The sequence below is a fragment of the Rhinolophus hipposideros genome, assembly GCF_964194185.1.
Source record: "Rhinolophus hipposideros genome assembly, chromosome: X".
Classification (NCBI taxonomy): Eukaryota; Metazoa; Chordata; class Mammalia; order Chiroptera; family Rhinolophidae; genus Rhinolophus; species Rhinolophus hipposideros.
In genome coordinates this window covers 110,223,454-110,242,574 of record NC_138046.1, presented here as the reverse complement: position 1 = coordinate 110,242,574, position 19,121 = coordinate 110,223,454, and the positions used below count along the sequence as shown (strand labels likewise).

Genomic DNA, 19,121 nt, shown 5'->3' with positions numbered 1-19,121 from the left:
AAAAAAAAGAAACAAAAAAAAGAAAAAAATACAAAGAAGTAAAACGTGTAGTGGGGAGAAAGGTAGTGGCAGTACTTGGGGTAGCTTGTCACTAGCTATCCTGAAGGATATTGGACCTCTGGTACCTGGAGGATGGGATACTCATTCACAATTAAAGGGAATCCTGGCTGGTTGCATGGTTCCTTTCTCTCCCATAGACTCATTCTAGACAGGACTCTTGTGGTCAGAACTTAGGTGCATTGCTAGGCAAACAGGGATTCTCATGTGGGCTGAGGAAATACATCCCAGCTATCAGAATGTAACTCTAGTTTAGACCCTCATCTACAAATATGAAGGAACAACCTAAAAGAACCATGCTTTGGAGGAAAACTAGCACTCTGAAAGAGAGGCACCAAATTCAGTCAACTGAATAATGAAACAGCCGGGGAGATAGTTTAATACAGGGTACAGAATAAACTTGAAGTCCTCAGATATTTGGGAAGATGTATCCACAAAGAAAAGAAACGATTGCTGTAAAAAAGAAACTAAGTTTACTTTGGAATTAAAATATGATCTTTTAAATAAAAATTCAGTAATGGAGTGAAGACCAAATTAGCTAGCTTAGATGAAAGTTTAGGGATTCAGAGAATGTAGTAGAAAGACAAAGTCAGAAAATGTGGCAGTAAAGTTAAAGCAGTATGAGGGTAGATTTAGGAGTTCTCACAATCCTCTAATAGAAATTTTAGGAAGAACGAACAGAAAAAATGGAAGAAAGTTCCTGGAGTTCAACAAGGGCTTGAGTCTTTTGATTGGAAGGGCCCACTGGGTTCTGGGTGTAAGATGACCAGAGCTTGTTAGAGTGGTTGTCATGACAATAAAGGGGACGTGACAAATTGAAGAGTGGCTGGCTTTGAGGGAAATTTAATGGCTGAATTGGTAATGGAAGCACAATATAATTGTAGATTTAAAAATTAGATAATCTGAAGAAATGATGATTTACATTGAGCAGTGTGGGAAAAAAATGGGGAAAGAAACGTAGCTTTTGTTTGCCTTTCCTGCAGCTTGAGCAATTCATCTACCGTGTATAATATAATTTGGTTCTCTGAGCGTGACTTAAGGAGGACTAGAGTTGAGTCATAAAATTGAAAGACATTGAATTTTTGGGAAACCAAAAGCAGAAAAGTGATTCTTGTACTGTGTTTCCCCCAAAATAAGACTGGGTCTTATATTAATTTTTGCTCTAAAAGACGCATCGGGGAGTCTTTTCAGAGGTTGTCTTATTTTTTCCTGTACAACAATCTTCATTTATTCAAATACAGTCATGCCATCTTCTTCTGGAACATTGTCATAATGTACTAAATGCTTCTGTCTCGCTGCTGATCTTAACTGGGGCTTATTTTCAGGGTAGGTCTTATTTTCGGGGAAACACGGTATGCATATTAGCTGCAAAAAGCAAAATGAACATGTAAGCACCCTGTTAACTTGCCCAAGAGGGAGATCATGAAAGTATCTAGGCATCAAGAGATATAAAACAAATAAATTATATTTATTATCCCTACTTTAAAAGATAGCTAAAATGCCATTTCTATACCTGTTAACTTGGTGTGCTATTTTTATTGCTGCTTTTAATGAATGGAAGAAAGTTTTTGTGAATTTCCTGAGATTCTCTCCCTCCATTTCCCTTAAAACTACATTTTTAAAAATTGAATTCTTCCACAGCATTTTCCGAATCATGATTCCTGTAACTGGGAAGGGAATATTTTATTGAGCTTGGGGTGAAAGAGGGGTCCTAGAAGTATTTTGAAGGCAGACGAAATATTTAGTATGTGTGCACTCCAATTGTTAGATTATTTCTGCTTGTTTTTCTTCTGATTCAGCTGGTCTCTGAGCTTGGTTCCTGCAGCAAAGGCAGGGGCACCCTTACTTTGTCACAATCCTGAGAACTCTGCTGAGCAGGTTCCATTCTAAGAACATTGGTTTCATTCTGAGTGTCGGAGGAGTTACTTCTAACCCCAGGGTTACAAAGTTGAAGTATAGTCATCTCTCCTTGGAAGTACAAGACATGTTTTTTTCTGATTTGAGTTTGTATAATGACAAAATAGAAGGAAAAATGACGAGTCAGAACTGTTTGTTGAAGAATTACTGATCACTTGAGTCAAAATAAGGTGAGGGGACATTCTCCATTTGGGCTATGTTTGTTAGGAAATAGATCTGATGTAAAATGATGGGAGTAATGGCAAATACATCTGTTATGGTAGCTTGGGTACAGTTTTTAAAGCACACTGAATATTGGGGAACTCCTGACGCTTTCTGAGCAGGCGAGTGCCGTGATCACAGCAGTGCTTTAGAGGGCTAGTCTGCCTCCATACTTGGCACGAGCCCTTACTTGTAATAAGGTTCCTAGTCATTTGTGTGAGGGTGGCAGAAAGGAGCAAAAGGCCAGTTGAGAGGCTATTTTTGTCCTCTAGGGATCAAGAAATATGAAGCTGAGAGTGAATGGTGACAGTGAGGATAGAAAGAAAGGGACAGGTTCCTGAGAACTTGTGGACAAGGAGTGGACACGGCCTGCCAACCTGATTGAATATGCAGGGAAAAAGTAAAAGGCCATAGTGGTCATGCAGGAGAAGCAGGGTTTTCTCTTGATGAAAATGTCCTGCACTCTGGTGGGAGTGCTAGGTGCTAGCCTGATAACGGGGGTTTGGGGCATCAGCTTAGTGTAACTGGTAGTTGAAACCATGGAATAAAGAGAGAGCAAGCAGAAGAGAAGAGGGCCGAGTGAACCCCCCCGGGGCCAGGTTGCAATGAGGGGTCAAGGGAGGCAGAGGCAGAGTAAACAGCAGTCGCGAAGGTGGGAAGAGAACTAGAACTCAGTTTAAAGAAACTGAGGAAGGAGAGAATTTCAAAATTGAGGGTATCGATTATCTGTCAAACCCCAATAGAAAAAGCCGAGGAGGAAGAACGCCAAGGAGTTTATCGTGCAGGTGGAGAATTCTTAGAGCCGAAGGGGATTGGCTTTATGTGGGGAAATTGGGGAGACGGATCTTCAGATACCTTAATCACATTTCATGCCTTCTTAGTTGGCTTAATTTCACATCGTAGTATGTCATTATGCTTAGAAGCTTAATTCACCTTTATCACTTTGTAATTAGATTTTTAAAAGGGGAGAAAGTATTAACAGCCAGAGATGATTTTGGTGGGAAGAAAGCAGTGACAACTTACTCAGGACATGTACTCTTTCCATTTTTCATAGGTGAAAATTTTTTGGTTTGTTGGCTTGAAGCTGTTTGAATAAATAACATAAAACATGCTCTTTCTTGAAAATGAATGTCTCAGAGTTGACTTGTTGAAAAATCCATTTATTAATGTTGTTTCTCGTGAATATATCTTTAAGGAATACACACATACATCTATATGTTTAGCATCTGAAAATAAGACACGTAAATAACCATAATTTATAGCAAACAAGTACAATCAGAGAAAAAGGAAAAAGGATAAATTGCTGTGGAAATTCAGAGGAGAAAGAGATATTTTCAACTTTTTCTTTTTTATGTGGGGAAGGGGATTTTGGGTAAAGGTCCAAGCAGAGATGATAGAGGAAAGGTGTTCCAGGTAGAAGAAACCCTGAGCCAGATACAGAGTCGAGGTCTTATGGGGACATTGGGCATTTTTGTTTGGCTGAAATGTGTGCCCGTGGTGGTGGGGAGAGACACTTGAAGGAACATTAGGGGAAATGATGGAAAGGTAGTTTGGGGCCAGGACTTAGAAGATGGCAGGAGTATGAACTGTATTTGGAAGCAGCAGGGAGTCATTAAACATTTTTTAATAGAGGAATGACATCACCTAGCCGATGCTTTAGAAAAATGACTCTTCTATTATTTGAAATGTTAATAAGCATGCAGCGCTTATGTCATCAGCAAAGAATGCTAAAGGTAAAAGGAAGATGTGTCTACTAATACCATTAAGGTTGGATTAGAAAGTGAAAAAGTAGACATAAGGAAACCAGTGAGGGAGGAGGTTTATGCAATTACGACATGAGTAAACCACAATCCCTGATGTCTGCTCTTTTGAAACAGTCGTTAGTATTAAGTAGTATATTATTTTATGGGTTAAGTTCTTTTTGTCGTAAGTTTTTGGCTTGAGTAGAAAAGGGAGCATTAAGGTCATGGGGATGTCTTGCAAAAACTCAAGGCACATAAGGTTCTGTAGCTGGACCTGAGAAAGGTCTAGAACCAGGAACTGAAAAGCTATCGGTAAGCCTCTCTTCCCCACTCCCTCTTCTCTGTTTCTCAGGGCAATCACTGGATTCTGTTTATTTTTTACTTGTAAACTTGATTTCACTAGTCTAAGCGGAAGTTGGAAAATGGCCTTCCTAAGCTCCTATATTCCAGCCACTAGGGGAAAGGGAGAGACTGAGACAGACTGACCCTTGGTCACAGGACTTTGATTTTATTGTGCTCAAAGATGAACTTATTTTTTCCATTTTATAGCTAGTGCCAATCACCTGTTTGGCCAGGAGAGTATAAATACACTGTGGGAATTTACTTCTCCAGATCGGAGAGCTGGTTAAGAGAGTTCACTGTAAATTAGGCAGAAATCCCAAAGGGTGTTTACTATAATTATGTACTTTGGGTTTTTACCGATGTTTAGTGTATTGGTTAAAAGATAGCAGACTACATTAAATTGAGAGACGTAATATAAATATCATGCAGGAATTTCCCCTCAGTAAGGTACAGAGTGTGTTTAAGTTAAGCCTTAATAAAACTGGTTATCCCTGGGGATCGTGGGGTATATGGACCGAGAGGAGACAAGTGCTGGGGTGCTGGAAATGGTCTGTATTTTGACCTGGGTATTATAGTGATTACACAGGTTTCTGCGTGTGTCAAAATTCATCAAAATGTGTGCACTTGATGTATGTAACTAGTATCTCAATTAAAAAGTCTAGGCGGAGTTGACTTTTTTATCTACCTTGCCTTGTCGTATAGATGCCCATGTATCATTGGAAATCAATTAAGTTCTCTTTTATTTTATTTAGATAATGTTTTTGATAGATGGTCGTCTGTCACATCATTCTGAGTGTTTCAGAAATGTAAATATCATGGTGACATTTTAGTCATGGTGACATGATATAAAAAAAGTAATACGTGGTTTACTTCTTTCCCTAATTTAGGAGCTGTGACTGATGAGAATTAAAGGCCATGGATGAAGATGGACTTGAATTACAACCACAAGAGCCAAACTCATTTTTTGATGCAACAGGTATAACTACTTGGGCTGTTCACTTTCTTTCCAACTACCAAATTTGGAATTGGTTATCGAATAGATGAATTGCTAGACTCTCACATTGATATTCACACTTAGGTATCTTGTTATCTTGTCAAGCCTGTAAATGTTAAAGTGAGCACATTATTCCCCTCCTTAAAAATTTGGCTCCCTCACAACCAACTCTCATATTCTTGTCAGGAATAGTAGCAGTATCAAAATCGTAGTGTTATCTTTAGTTATTCTCATTTTGCCCGGTTATAGCACTAAGTCCTGTTCTCCCTTTGTAATGTTCCTTGCTTACATCTCTTCATTCTACTTCCTACCACATAGACAGGCTCTATCACCTCATTCTTAGTCTGCAATAACTTTTAACTGATTTTCCTTACCCTTAGTCTCCTTTATATAGCCCACCAGTCAGAATACTCATCATGAAATAACATGTGGCCCATGTCATTTCTGTTTTCCTTTCCCCAGAACATAAAGTAGAAACCCGAGGCCCTCCACAGTCTCACTCCATCCTACTTTTACAACCCCCTCTCATAGATTGACAGAAGAAGCCTTTTGCTTCAGGAAGAGGGAGTCTTACTTACCTCACTCCCCAAACTGGACAAGGAAAATTCAATTCATGAAGTTCTAAAAATAGAAAAAAATTATTCCCGATTTTAGGTTATCCATGGTTCCAATTATATAACATTGCAAAGTGATTGTGCTTGATTTTATGAGGTAAGATGGTTTTATGTCACATTAGCTAGCTACCCTTATAAATAAAATATTAATGAGTTTTCCATTGGAGTTGAAATGATCATATTGTGGTATATTGAAGAAATTGCAATTAACTATATTAGGAAATTAAATATTAGTGATTTTTAATTTTAACTTTTCTTTAATCTCTAAATCCACTGGGGGGGAGAGGGGCTGTATGTGTATTTTTCTTAACAGTTTAGGATAGTCTTTTGACTCAGGTTTGGTAATTTCAGTTTGGTAATGATAAATGCAGTTATAATTCTTTCTTCATTAAAACATGAAGAATAACTAATGTGCTTGAAAGAGAGACTAAGCTCTTTGAGGAAAAACACACAGTATTTGCTAGTTTAATCTCACCACAAGCAAGCCTGGATCGTGGGCTAAGTGGTAGATTGAAAGGCTATTGCATTTTAGCCCTGATCATTAACACTTAAGGTGTTTGTTTATCTTTGAGCAAGTCACTTAATCTGCCAGGGCCTCCATTTTCATATGACCTAATAATAATGAAACCTCTCCTTACAGTTTTTCAGAACACTTCCCATACATTCCCATTTGGTCATCACAACAGTCCTGTGAGGTATGCATGGCAGATACTACTGTCCTCATTTTACTGAGGAGGAAACCATAGCTCAGAGGTCAAATGACTTGCCCAAGGTCACAAAACTAATAAGTGTCCAAACCCGGCTCTCTGCTTTAGATTTTTTAACCATTGCTCTTGCCACTAAATGCTTTCATCTTTATGTCTGCAAAATGGAGATCACAGTGATCTATTGCTTGATATTAATATTGACAATATTGAAAACAAATGAATATAAAGCATTTTGTAGAAGTTCTATAGAAATAAAAGCATACATACTCTGTATTATTTATAGATGCAATTAAAATGGATATTAACTGGCTGTAAGATTTCCTACGTTTTTTAAGGTTCTTTGGCTGTTGTGGATCATTTGTGTTTGTTAAATAAAGCCATGTGTTTCTTCTGAGGGCCTGGCCAGTGACACACAGTCATTGAGTTAGGCAGCTGCTTGGACTCAGCCTGGTCTGAGTCTCATCCAGAAACACTAATCGAATTAATAGCTTTTTAGGTAAGACTTTTATAAAACTTCATTTGCTTTTTCTCTGGACCAGGAGCCAAGATACCAGATTTATTTTATTTTATCTTACATTACGTTTTTGGCAAGGATACCTGACGGTGAGTCCCATTTGTGGCATTCATTCAGAGTAATATTTACTGAGCATAATTTGTGCAAACTGTGTGATCTTGGTGAAGTCATTTAATCTCACTGGGCTTTCATGGATTCAACGCTGTACCTTCATTCTTGACTGCAGAGTGGACTAGAGTGGCGTTTCTTCTCTAGAAACGCTAGAAGAAACTGCCTGCGAGATTGGAGTATGGGGAGGGAAGAGTACCCTGGGGGAGTTGGGGCAGGCCCCGCTTCAACTATGCTCACCCTTCGCCGCTCCAGAGCAGCTGCACTTGCCTTCATTTTATCTATTCACAGAGGCTCCTTAACCAGTTGCCTTTCTTCTTTAACTGTAGCCTTCTAGCCCTCTTTTCATATCGGCCCCAGTCCTTTTCTACTCTAGATTCAGAGGATAATTTCTAAATTTCCATAGTCATAAATGGAGGATATTGGTGGAATATTGTACCAGAACAAAGGGGGAGAAAGGAGAATAAAAGAAGGGAAGTAAAAGAAATACATAGGAGGGATGGAACGAAGAAAAAGTATGAATTGAGAGAGAAATGGAGCAAGAAGGAAAAGAAATGAAAACACATACAATGAAGGAAAATGGTATATTTGCCACCGGAAGTTGCTTTACTTATTTTTTGTAATCATCGCTTAAATACCTATGCATATGGGTTTAATTTTAGTGAGCCTGGAGTTTTACTTTCATGCATATTTTTCTTTTGTGACTGCCTCAATTGCTTTGTTTTTCTCTTATTTCCTTATGGATTAATTGATTTGGGAAGAATATAAAAGTTCTTGTGTTAAAAAATGTTCATTTCTGATATGATTCAAAAATAGATTCCCTCTTTATTTCTTTATGTTACTGTTTGAGAAAATGGAGGAGCTAGTCTGTTTTCCTGGTAGAAATTAACATTGAGGTAGAAATTAACATTATTCATTGAGGTAATCATGAATTCCGACCTGACATTTGTGATTTTAATTTTTCTGTTTTTTAAGGTGCTACACACATGGATGGTGATCAGATTGTTGTGGAAGTACAAGAAACTGTTTTCGTTTCAGACGTTGTGGATTCAGACATAACTGTGCATAACTTCGTTCCCGATGACCCAGACTCAGTGGTGATCCAAGATGTTATTGAGGACGTTGTTATAGAAGATGTGCAGTGCCCAGATATCATGGAAGAAGCAGATGTGTCTGAAACGGTCATCATTCCTGAGCAAGTGCTGGACTCAGATGTAACCGAAGAAGTTTCTTTAGCACATTGCACAGTCCCAGATGATGTTTTAGCTTCCGACATTACTTCAGCGTCAATGTCTATCCCAGAACACGTCCTGACAAGCGAATCCATCCATGTGTCTGACATTGGACACGTTGAACACGTGGTTCACGATAGTGTCGTAGAGGCAGAAATCGTCACTGATCCTCTGACAACTGATGTGGTTTCAGAAGAAGTATTGGTAGCAGATTGTGCCTCTGAAGCAGTCATAGATGCCAACGGGGTCCCTGTGGACCAGCAAGATGATGACAAAGGCAACTGTGAGGACTACCTTATGATCTCCCGTAAGTCCTGGGGTACAGTGATTGTCAATGTGTTCTTTTATATTTTTTTTAGAAATTTTATTGGGGAATGTTGGGGAACAGTGTGTTTCTCCAGGGCCCGTCAGCTCCAAGTCGTTGTCCTTCAGTCTAGCTGTGGAGGGCGCAGCTCAGCTCCAGGTCCAGTCACCGTTTTTTCCAGGACCCATTAGATCCAAGTGAAGTCATTGTTTTCAATCTAGTTGTGGAGGGTGCAGCTCATTGGCCCATGTGGGAATAGAACCCACCAGTCACCGTTTTTAATCTTAGTTGCGGGGGGTGCCGCCCACCATCCCATGTAGGAATTGAACCAGCAACCTTGTTCTTAAGAGCTCACGCTCTAACCAGCTGAGCCATCCGGCCGCCCTGTCAATGAATTTTTGAAGGCTGTCTTTCCTAACTTACACCAGGGGTGAAACTTTCTTGACTTCCATAAAATGAAAGTAAATGTCATAGACTTTCCTGCATTGTTTCAGTTTGGAGCCTATGAGATAACTCAAAAGTAAAAAAAGTGAAATGGTACACAGTGAAGAGTCATTTCTCTTTAAGGATGCAATAGAAAGATGAGATTTGCTCAGTCTAGAACGACAAAGATGGAAAGGAATAGAACTGAACTTTGTGAAATCATGAAGGCTGTGATTAGGCTGTTACCAGCCTTTATTAGAATTGGGAACCCTCTTGAAAGTTAAAAGGATTTCAACTTGGGAAAAAATGTATAACCAAACTATTTATATTCTTGGATATGGATGTACAGTACTACTTATGTAATACTTATGTGCATATGTAAAACATTATTTATATAACATACAGTACAGGAAAGAGCTCTAGCATAGCTTTGAAACAAATGATTCTGAAACATGATTTCAAGTATGATGGACTCATATTAGGTTATTGAAGAAAAGGTGTTTTAGAACACACTTCTAAATGTTTCACTTAATATCTGGGAGGATAGCTGTGTCTTCGCACAACATATTTCTTGGTACCACTTTCAGAGATAAAGTCCTGAGTTGGTAGACCACAGTTCTGACCCAGTATGGAAATTCCTATGTCTTTAGGAACTAAACGTCAAACAAAGACCCACAGATTGTTCGCTTATATAAATTCACAAGACTATTTCTTTGCTTGAATACCTGTTATAATACAGGAATTTAATATAACAGAGATCAGCATTTTAGTAAACGCCTTTTAAAATTCTTGAGATTTTGGAAATCAGAGAATTCTTTGTGTAAAGGGGAAGAAAAACACCTTCATTCAACATGCTTATTAAGGCCCCTACTGTGAGTCAGACGTGGGTAGGACAGATAGGGATATGCGCTACGTAACAAGCATACATAAAACCATTGCCTTTGGAGAGCTTATCGTCTACTGGAGGAGGGAAAGGTGCTGTGATACGGAGATGTGACCATGTTGCTGTGGGGACAGGATGGAGTTGCTGACCTTTGAACTCAAGAATGAGTTCTAGTTTTACAAGATGAAGAGGGGCATGGGTGGGAGGGAGACATTCTTAGGGAAATGGTAAAAAAGGTCCTGGACTTTGCTGGGAATGATGGGAACTTTATAAGATGTATGTGTATATCCTTGTGCACTTTCTGTTTAATTCCTTAGGATAAATTTCTAGAAATAGAATTGCTGGATCAAAGGGTATACTACAAATCTGGTTATATTGCCTTGGTATTTTGCCTAGTATAACTTCCCCCACAACGTTTATAAGAGTGTCCATTTCCCCACGCTCTGCCCAACACAGGGTATTATTTTCCTTTTTAGTTTTTGCCAGTCTTACAGGGAAAAATACGGTATCCTGTTTTCAGGTTTGAATTTATTTTAGGAAGAGAATCCTGGTGGTAATATGGAATAAGAATAGATGAGGGAGAGATGAGTGGCAGAGAACAGTTGAAATGGTTCATGTATGAGATAAAGAAGATCCTACATACCTTCATAGTAACGGAGACAGAGAAGGGGAGCTGGATTCAAGAGAGGTTAGGAAGTAAAATGGATGAGATTCGGTGACAGAATAGGGGTGGGAATTTGAAAGAGAAAGAGAGTTCAAGGAGAACCCTAAGGTTTCTACCTTGGGAGATGGGTACCTGGTCATGCCGTTACCTGAGAGGAGGAAATAGGAGAGCCAGGATCAGAAAGTAAAAGGAGTGTTTGAATGTTGGGAGCTATTTTCTCTGTGCAGCAAATTCACCTGCTGATATAGAAAGACCTGCAGTGGTTGGGTGGAAAGCTGAAGGGTAGTGGCAAAGGGTTGTAAAGCCTTTGCCTTAATGGGGATGGGCCAGGGCAGGAAGCTAAGAGCTAGTGAGATGGATTGGTGCATTGCACCGAGGGGCCAGCTGGGATGGGAGTCTTTTAGGTTTGTATGAAAGACTCTCTGTTTGCTATGAAACATGCTATTTTTAAACACCACCGCCAGATTTTCTATCCCAAGACCAGGCAACCCAGGGGCAAGGCTGAAGAAAGTAGGGAGTCGGGTTTGTTGTGCTTTACACAGGGAACACAGGATCTGGTGACGTACTTAAGAAAAAGTGCTCTTGGTTCTCTTTCTCTTTCCATTTTCTGCCCTTTCTGTCTTCTTAAACTTGGTTGCTAAAGAGTAAAATACATTCTTTTGGTTTGACTTTTAGCTGCACGCTATCTCTTGCCTTTCTTACTCTTAGAAGTTCAACCCTCCAAGAAAGTCATCAAAAAAAAACCTTTAGTAACAGTTGCCATAGTGTCCTAGATTGTTGTATCGCGGAGCCCAGACTTGTAAATTTTTCATTAAAAATCTTATTTATAGTCATCTTTCTTTCAGGCCCTGGATTTCTGCTAATTTATCTAGATTTTAACGTTCCTAAAAAATAAAAAAGAGGACACAAACTGCTATTGTAGTGTATTTTAGTATATTTTATATGTATATAATATACCTTTTTTAAATAATACAGTTATAATTTATCCCCTTTCTTTTAAAGTAGACTGTTACATCTAAGCCCAAAGAATACGAAGAATACACACACAGGTTATGTTATTCCCATACTTTACTGTAATGAAATGGTGGTTGGATTGGTTTTAAATTGGGTTTAGAAATGGTGACTTTTGGTAGTATCTTTGGTCTTCTCTATTATACAGGTACTTTCTTCCCTCCTTTTTCCTCCTCTGCACCATCATCCCTTTTCCCTTCAAAGTAATGATCATGTTAAAAATTTTAATTTACTATTGGCTTTGGAATCAAACCAGTTGAATGCTTTGGGATCTTGGGATTAATTAGCATTTCTCTTGTTTCTGCCTCTTGGTAAAGGTACTTCATTTATGCTGCATTTTGACCTAAAACATTGATTTCAGAAGTTTGGGATTGACAGGTTTGTGGTAAGCACATAGCGGAGCTGTGTCCTGATTTCATCCGCTATAGAGAATGTGGAGATCCCATTGGTAACAGGCAATGGCATGCTTTCCATAATGTGATGGGAGATGGTAGTAGCTCTGAATTCCTATGATATTTATTTATTTATCATTTCATCGACCACAGAAGAACATGAACAGATGTCCAAATACTTCTCTCTTTAAAAATGTCAGTAAGTCATTGAATCTAAGAGCCTAATAAACTGCTTTTATAAAGTTTTTAGTGTCCATGTTGTCAGATTTCTTCCCTCTGAAGGTCTCATTTAAAATGATGGTGAAGTAGCAGTCTTCATTCTTTATGTGGCAGTAGTGTATACTGACACAAATGGTCGTTGTTAAAGTATAGCTGCCTTTGAGGTCAGGGTGACCTCTTTATCTAGTCTGCAGTTTAGATGTTATGATTCCTTCTAAATTGATTGTACGTTTCTTGAGGACAGGAACTGTCCACTGCATCTTAGCCACTCATGTATCACATGTCAAACCCTATGCATATTAGTTGTGATATATGTATTGAATAAATGCGTATATAAACGCCACAGCTGCAAGTCTGCGGGCAACATGCCTCACCCGAGGTATTAACGTTCTTCCCCGTAGCTGTTGGCTCTTATTTGGTTCTGGTCGAGCTAGATACGGTAGTACTGCTTTATAGTGCTTAGGAGTTTTCTGGTTCTCTGAGAGGTGAAGTGTTTGAGTCGAGCCCTTGTTTAGTTATTCAAGTTGTTTCTTAGTCCTTCTTCATCTGAGACAGCTACCAGACATCCCTAAGTTTTTTGCAGTGGTCTTCAACCTTCTGGAGTTTCTCTTTGCAGCTGCATAGTCAAGATACTATTTTGTGAAACATCAGTTTGTACAGTAGGGAAAGTTGGAAAAGATCGGGTGATGATGAGTCAGGCACTGCCTTACAATAGCTGCAGGAAACAAAATTGTCTTTGAGTGCTTCGGATATTAACATGATCAATGAGATGTCACTCTAGATCTCACTGACATCTCCCACGTCTTTTAATTAGCACTGGTAGAAGGTGAGCAGGACTTAGGTGTTCCTTTCTAATTCTAGATTCAGCGTAAGTGTTGCAGTAACTTTTTTGGTAATAGCTCTATACACACACAGCGTACAGTTCACCCATTTAAAGTGTGCAGTTGAATGGTTTTATATATTCACAAACTTGTGCAACCATCATCAAAACCAATTTTAGAAAATTTTCATTACCCCAAAGAGAAACCCCATACCCTTTAGCTATTACTCCCAACAACCTTCTCCATCCCCTCCAACTCCAAGCAACCGCCAGTCCGCTTTCTGTCTCTATGGATTTGCCTGTACTGGACATTTTGTGTAAATGGACTCCTATAATATGTGGTCTTTTGTGACTGGCTCCTTTCACTTAGCATGATGTTTTCAGCAATCATTCATGTTGTAGCGTGTGTCAGCGCTTCATTCCCTTTTTTCCCCCTCTGTTACTGGCACCATGTTTCCTTTCTTGATGAATCCAAGTTTTATTTGAATTGTCCCCGTTTATCATTCCCCATATTCAATCAGTAACCATGACCTGTTAGTTTCGTCTTTGCAGTATTTCTTGGGTCCACATCTTTTCTTCCTTTAAAAAAAATTTATTATTGATTCTTTTTATTACTGAATAATCTGTTGCATGGGTGTGTATTTTAGTGCATTCGTCGGTTGATGGACATTTGGGTTGTTTCCACTTTTCGGCTGTTATGACTAGAATATCAGCATTTGTGTACAGTGTTTGTGGGCATATGTTTTCATTTCTCTTATATATAATACACAGAAGAGTGGAGTCGCCAGGTCATGTGGTAATACTATGTTTAACCTTTTGAGGAACTGCCAGGCTTTTCTAAAGCGCTGCCTAGTTTGCAGTCCCACCGGCAATGCGCGAACGCCCAGTGTCTCCACATCCTCCGCGGTGCTTTTTAATATTGTCTTTTAGGTTGTGGCCGTCCTAGTGGGTGTGAAGTGGTGTCCTGTTGTGGTTTTGATTTGCATTTCCCTAATGGCTAATGATATTGAGCATCTTTTCATTTACTCATTGGCCATTTGTTTTTTTTATTATATATAAAAGAATTATATATATAATTCTTTATGTAAAGAATTCTGTATTATATGTAAAGAATTCTTTATATATTGTAGATACAGGTCCTTTATAAGATACATGATTTGCAAATATTTTCTCCTATTGTCAGTTGTCTCTACTTTTTATTTTTTTTTAAGGAGGGCGCAACTCACAGTGGCCCAAGTGGGGATCAAACCGGCAATCTTGGTGTTATTAGCACCATGCTCTAACCAACGGAGCTAACCGACCACCTCTCTACTTTTTGGATAGTGTCCTTTGATGCGCAAAAGTTTTAAATTTTGATGAAGTCCAGTTTATCTCTATTTTTTTTTGTTGCTTGTGCTTTTGGTGTCATATTTAAGAAATTGTTACCTAATCCAAGGCCATATGGATTTATACCTGTTTTCTTCTAGGATTTTTATGGTTTTAGCTCTTATATTTAGGCTTTGATCCATTTTGAGTTTATTTTTTTTTTATATGGTGTGCAGTGCGGAATTAACTTCACTTTCTGGCATATGGATATTCAGTTACCCTGGCACCATTTGTTGAAAAGACTATTCTTTCCCCATTGAATGTTCTTGGCACCCTTGTGGAAAATAATTGACTGTACACATGAGGGGTTAATTTCTGGACTCTTAATTCCATGCCATTTATATGCCTATACTAATTTCATGCTGTCAGGAGTGAGGAGTGGATTGCAAAATTTACTACCCTAAATATTAAAGTCTAAAATTTAAAGTCCAGGCTAAATGCATAATTCAGTTTTAAAAGAATTAGCAAAATGAATGTGGTAGCGACATAATGCATTCTTATGGAAGACAACGGTAACATCAGAGAAAACAGCTCAGAGGCCCCTGGAGCGTGGGGTCCCATCTGCCAAAAACCAAACACTTGGCCAGGAGCCTCTATTCTAATGTAAACCTATATGATGCTTCATTTCTAATATACATTTTAATAAAATACTGCTTCCAGTTATTTTAAGCAGTTTTAAAAGAGACAAATTAACAAAAATTATAGCAAGTAATTTAAGCTTAGAAACCTTTAAACTAGTTCGGTTAAGTGAAGGAATGTTACCATTTTTAACATGTTGATTATAAAATTAGAAATTTTGCTTTGTACAGACCATAACTGGAATAAAACTTTTTGATGACCGTGATAACTGTGTTCTCCCCATTTAGCTGTTTTTATATTCTAAGGCCAATGACTTTTTCATTAAGATAAAGTTGTATTTAAAACACTATTTTCTACAATATGCAACTACTTTTATAAAAGCTGAATGTTAGTAAATCATCAGATTGCTTAGTTCTTAACTAATTCTTCTTATTAAACTCTTTTGGGCTGGTGGCATGTATATAATTTAAGTCCATTTGAATTAATATTTCAAAGGAAGAGCTCAGGTGCTAATGTGTGCAGAATGCTTTTAGACTCATCGGATCCATCTTCTAATGACCCATGAGGCAATTGGCATTTCTATCAGAAGACGTAATTTAGTTTGGTGAGATTTGTTGTTAATGAAGCTCTCTTTTTCAGGGGAAAAATGTTTAGGATTGTATTTGTGGTTTGATTGCTATCAAGTCAATATGGATAATTAAAAAATTTTTTTAAAGACAAGTCTTATCCCAAGAAAGATTATTTAATTGGATATTTGTGACAAGTTGGTAATAATAAAAATAGGTAATAGTAAACCTTTAATAAATAGTATCTCTGTGCCAGAACTTAATATATATTATTTTCTTTACAACAACCCTATAATGTTCGTATGATCACTATTTTACAGATTGGGTAACTCAGGCTCAGTTTAGGTAAGTTGTCCAAGGTTACACAGTCAGCTAGCCTTAGGATAAAGATTCGAAATCAAGTGTGTTTTATTCCAAAGTGTCTACTCTCCACTCTCCTACTGCCTTTCTTCGTGTGTGTGTTTCTATGTTTGTGCGTTTAAAGTGAATATTACAAAATAGTAGAGTTTGGGATAAATAGTGATTATTGGCGGATGGAGGAGCACAATAGAAGTCCAGTGATTACGAAAATGCACAATATTATTGAATACCCAATTTCAACAAAGGAAATAATTTGGAGGAGAGTTAAATATTTTCTTAGTTAACTCTTTATAGCAGAAGCCACCCATACAGCCTCCATATACCCTATTCCATTGTTTTTCTACCTCAAAAATGTTTTTCTATCAATTTATGTTTATATGAAAAAGAGGAATCATATATAAACTATTTTTACTATTGTCCATGTTGACTTTTCTTATGTCTTCATTCATTCAAAAACATTTATTAATCAGCCACGATAAGCTGGGAACCTTGCTAGCTATTAGAGATAAACAATGAAAATCTCTGGCTTGTTAAGAGTACACAGTCTTGGAGAAAAGGCAAACAGAAACAGGTAATTACAGTTGAGTGTGAAAAGATCAATAACTGGATGTACAAAGTATTTTGGAAGCACTAAGGGAAGAAATGGTGGGAAATTTTTGGTACACTTGAGTGAGCTAAATGCTATGACAGTGTTATAAACCAAAGTTCCGTGGAACCTTGGTTGAAGACATAAATGAATTTATTTCATCTTTCCCCCTGTTTATTTTTCCTCCCTCCTGTATTTTGAAGCAAATTCGACATACTGTTTCATTCATAAGCATTTCAATATATATTTCTCAAAGACAGGGATTTGAAACAAACCAATAATACCGTTATTACATCTTTAAAATAATATGGGGTGAACTCAATTTGAAAGATGAATACAGTGTTCGGTGGGTGGCTGAGGAGGGAGGAATGGCAGAAAGGAGGGCATATTTAAAGGCACGAGGTATGAAAGATCTTTGTTCAGAGACTTTTTATTTGGGGTGCAAATGCCTTTGGTGAGGAGAATGGAGGAAACAGTAAGAAGTAAGAGTGGCAAAATAGGGCACAAATCATAAAGGCCCTTGAATACACTAAGAAGCCTGGTCTACCTTTCTGATGTAGGGAGCTGTTAAAGTGTTGAAAGCAGATTAATAATATACTTAGATTTATGGTTTAGAAAGGTCATCTTAGTGGCAGTATTGAGAGTGGACATTGGAGTAAAATCAGAAACAAAAAGTACACTGAGAGTTGTTTAGGTAAGCAACAGATGATGATAATTTGAAAGTAGCTTCTATCAGTAGAGTTTGGCAGAAACTGCTTCATGACACATTTTGGAAGTAGAATTTGGATTAAATTTAGAGTTGAGGAAGAGGGAGGGTGTGAAGCTCCCTGTCTGGTTTCTGGCTTGTGCAGCTGGGCAGATGGCAAACCCATTAACTAGAGGCGGAGCACATTTGGGCATGCTGGAGATCTGTCTACAGGGTTGCTGCACGCAGCTGTCAGCTGGCCAGCTGCAGTGTGAATGGCACCCCTGCGGATGTGGAGTGTGGTGGGCTCGGCTTTCAGTTTAGGTGTTTTGACCAGTTGGTCTGATGTTAGCTTCTAATTAAGCACAACCCTGGTCATAGTAGACATCCAATAAAAAGTGGTCTGGGAATGACTGAATGAATAAGTCCAATCCCTTGTGTTTACTGCATAAACTTTGGAGATCAATACAGTCCAATGGCTTAGAATCTAACGGTTCTAGGGGCTATTACCATGTTTCCTCGAAAATAAGACCGGGTCTCATATGAAGGTTTGCTCCAAAAGACGCATTGGAGTTGATGATCCGGCTAGGTCTTATTTTCGGAGAAACTCAGTATAACCAGGGGCAGAAGGACCGGGCTTTATGAAATCACAAAAATGAAGTGGTTAAAAAATAATAGATATAAAAATGATTATGGAGAAGATGGATATGTAGAGCAGACAGATAAAGGAGACAAAGACATATAAGAAAAATCCAAAAGAAGGGGTCACAACCAATGAACTAGAAAAATATTTGTAGTGGAAGAAATTTTCCTGAAATAGAGATCAAATCTTTTTTGTTTCAAGAAATTGACAGAATGATGAAACCACCAAGCCATAATCATAGTAGTATTTAGTGAACTTTAAAACATTATAGGGACATCCACACAAATACTGTGTTAGAATACAGTGGAACATCGTCTACAAAGTTCTGAGAAAATGTAACTCAGTAATTTTATACTAGGCCAAAATGTCATAGATTGACATTTTTAAATATTTAGGAACTCAGAGACTAGTATCCATTAGCCCTTCTTGACAGCCTTATTTGATAATGAACCTAGCGAACCAAAGGATCAACGAATAAAAAGAACTCTAGAATGGAGAAATTGTGATAAAAGGATTTGTAGTGAGTATTGAATTCACTTAATATAAAACTATAAAATATTGGGAAGTGGAGGGGTATAAATGTGTTTATTTCCACATCTTTCAGAGTGACAGTAGATACTGGCTTTAAAATTAAGTCATGTAGTATAAGCAAAATGTGACTTTGTTTTTATAGTTTTCTTTACAAGGTTAAGAACTAATTATGACTAAACATTTACTTCAAGATCAGTATTCATATATTTAACAAGTGAACATTGTGTGCTTTCTATATGTCAGGCAGTATTGTAGGCACTTGAAATACATCAGTGAACAAAATAGATGACAGTCCTTTTCCTTGTTGAGAATTATATTCTAGCAGAGGTACACGGGCATAAATGATAACTGCTTGGGGAGAAAAAGAGAATAAGATAGATTTGGGGCTCCAGAAGTAGTCAGGGTTTGCTGAGATGACATTTGAGCAGAGACTTAATTGTGAGGTAGATGTCTCAGAGACATCAAAGACATGTTCAAATCTGAATTTGGGAAACGACTGCAGTGGAAATGCAAAATTGGGCGTTGTTGGCATATAGATGAAATGTAAACTCTGAGACAGAATGAGATCACCAAAGGAGGGATTGGAGATAACCCAAGACCGAGAACTAAGGCCCTGGGGTTTGCAACAGGAAGAGGCTCCTGCAAAGGACGGAGGAGGATGA

General features: G+C 38.1%; 1 protein-coding gene across 5 annotated transcripts in view; it reads left to right on the top strand.

The window, feature by feature from the left end:
• The window catches only part of ZFX (zinc finger protein X-linked), a 44,424-nt gene that overhangs the window by 12,236 nt on the left and 13,067 nt on the right, over window positions 1-19,121 (top strand). For all 5 annotated transcript variants that reach the window (XM_081043807.1, XM_081043804.1, XM_081043803.1 and 2 more), the window contains exons 2-3: window positions 5,147-5,235; window positions 8,172-8,735. In XM_081043807.1, the coding sequence (XP_080899933.1) occupies window positions 5,175-5,235; window positions 8,172-8,735 (625 nt within the window). In that variant the 5' untranslated portion in view covers window positions 5,147-5,174. The remainder of the gene's footprint in view (window positions 1-5,146; window positions 5,236-8,171; window positions 8,736-19,121) is intronic.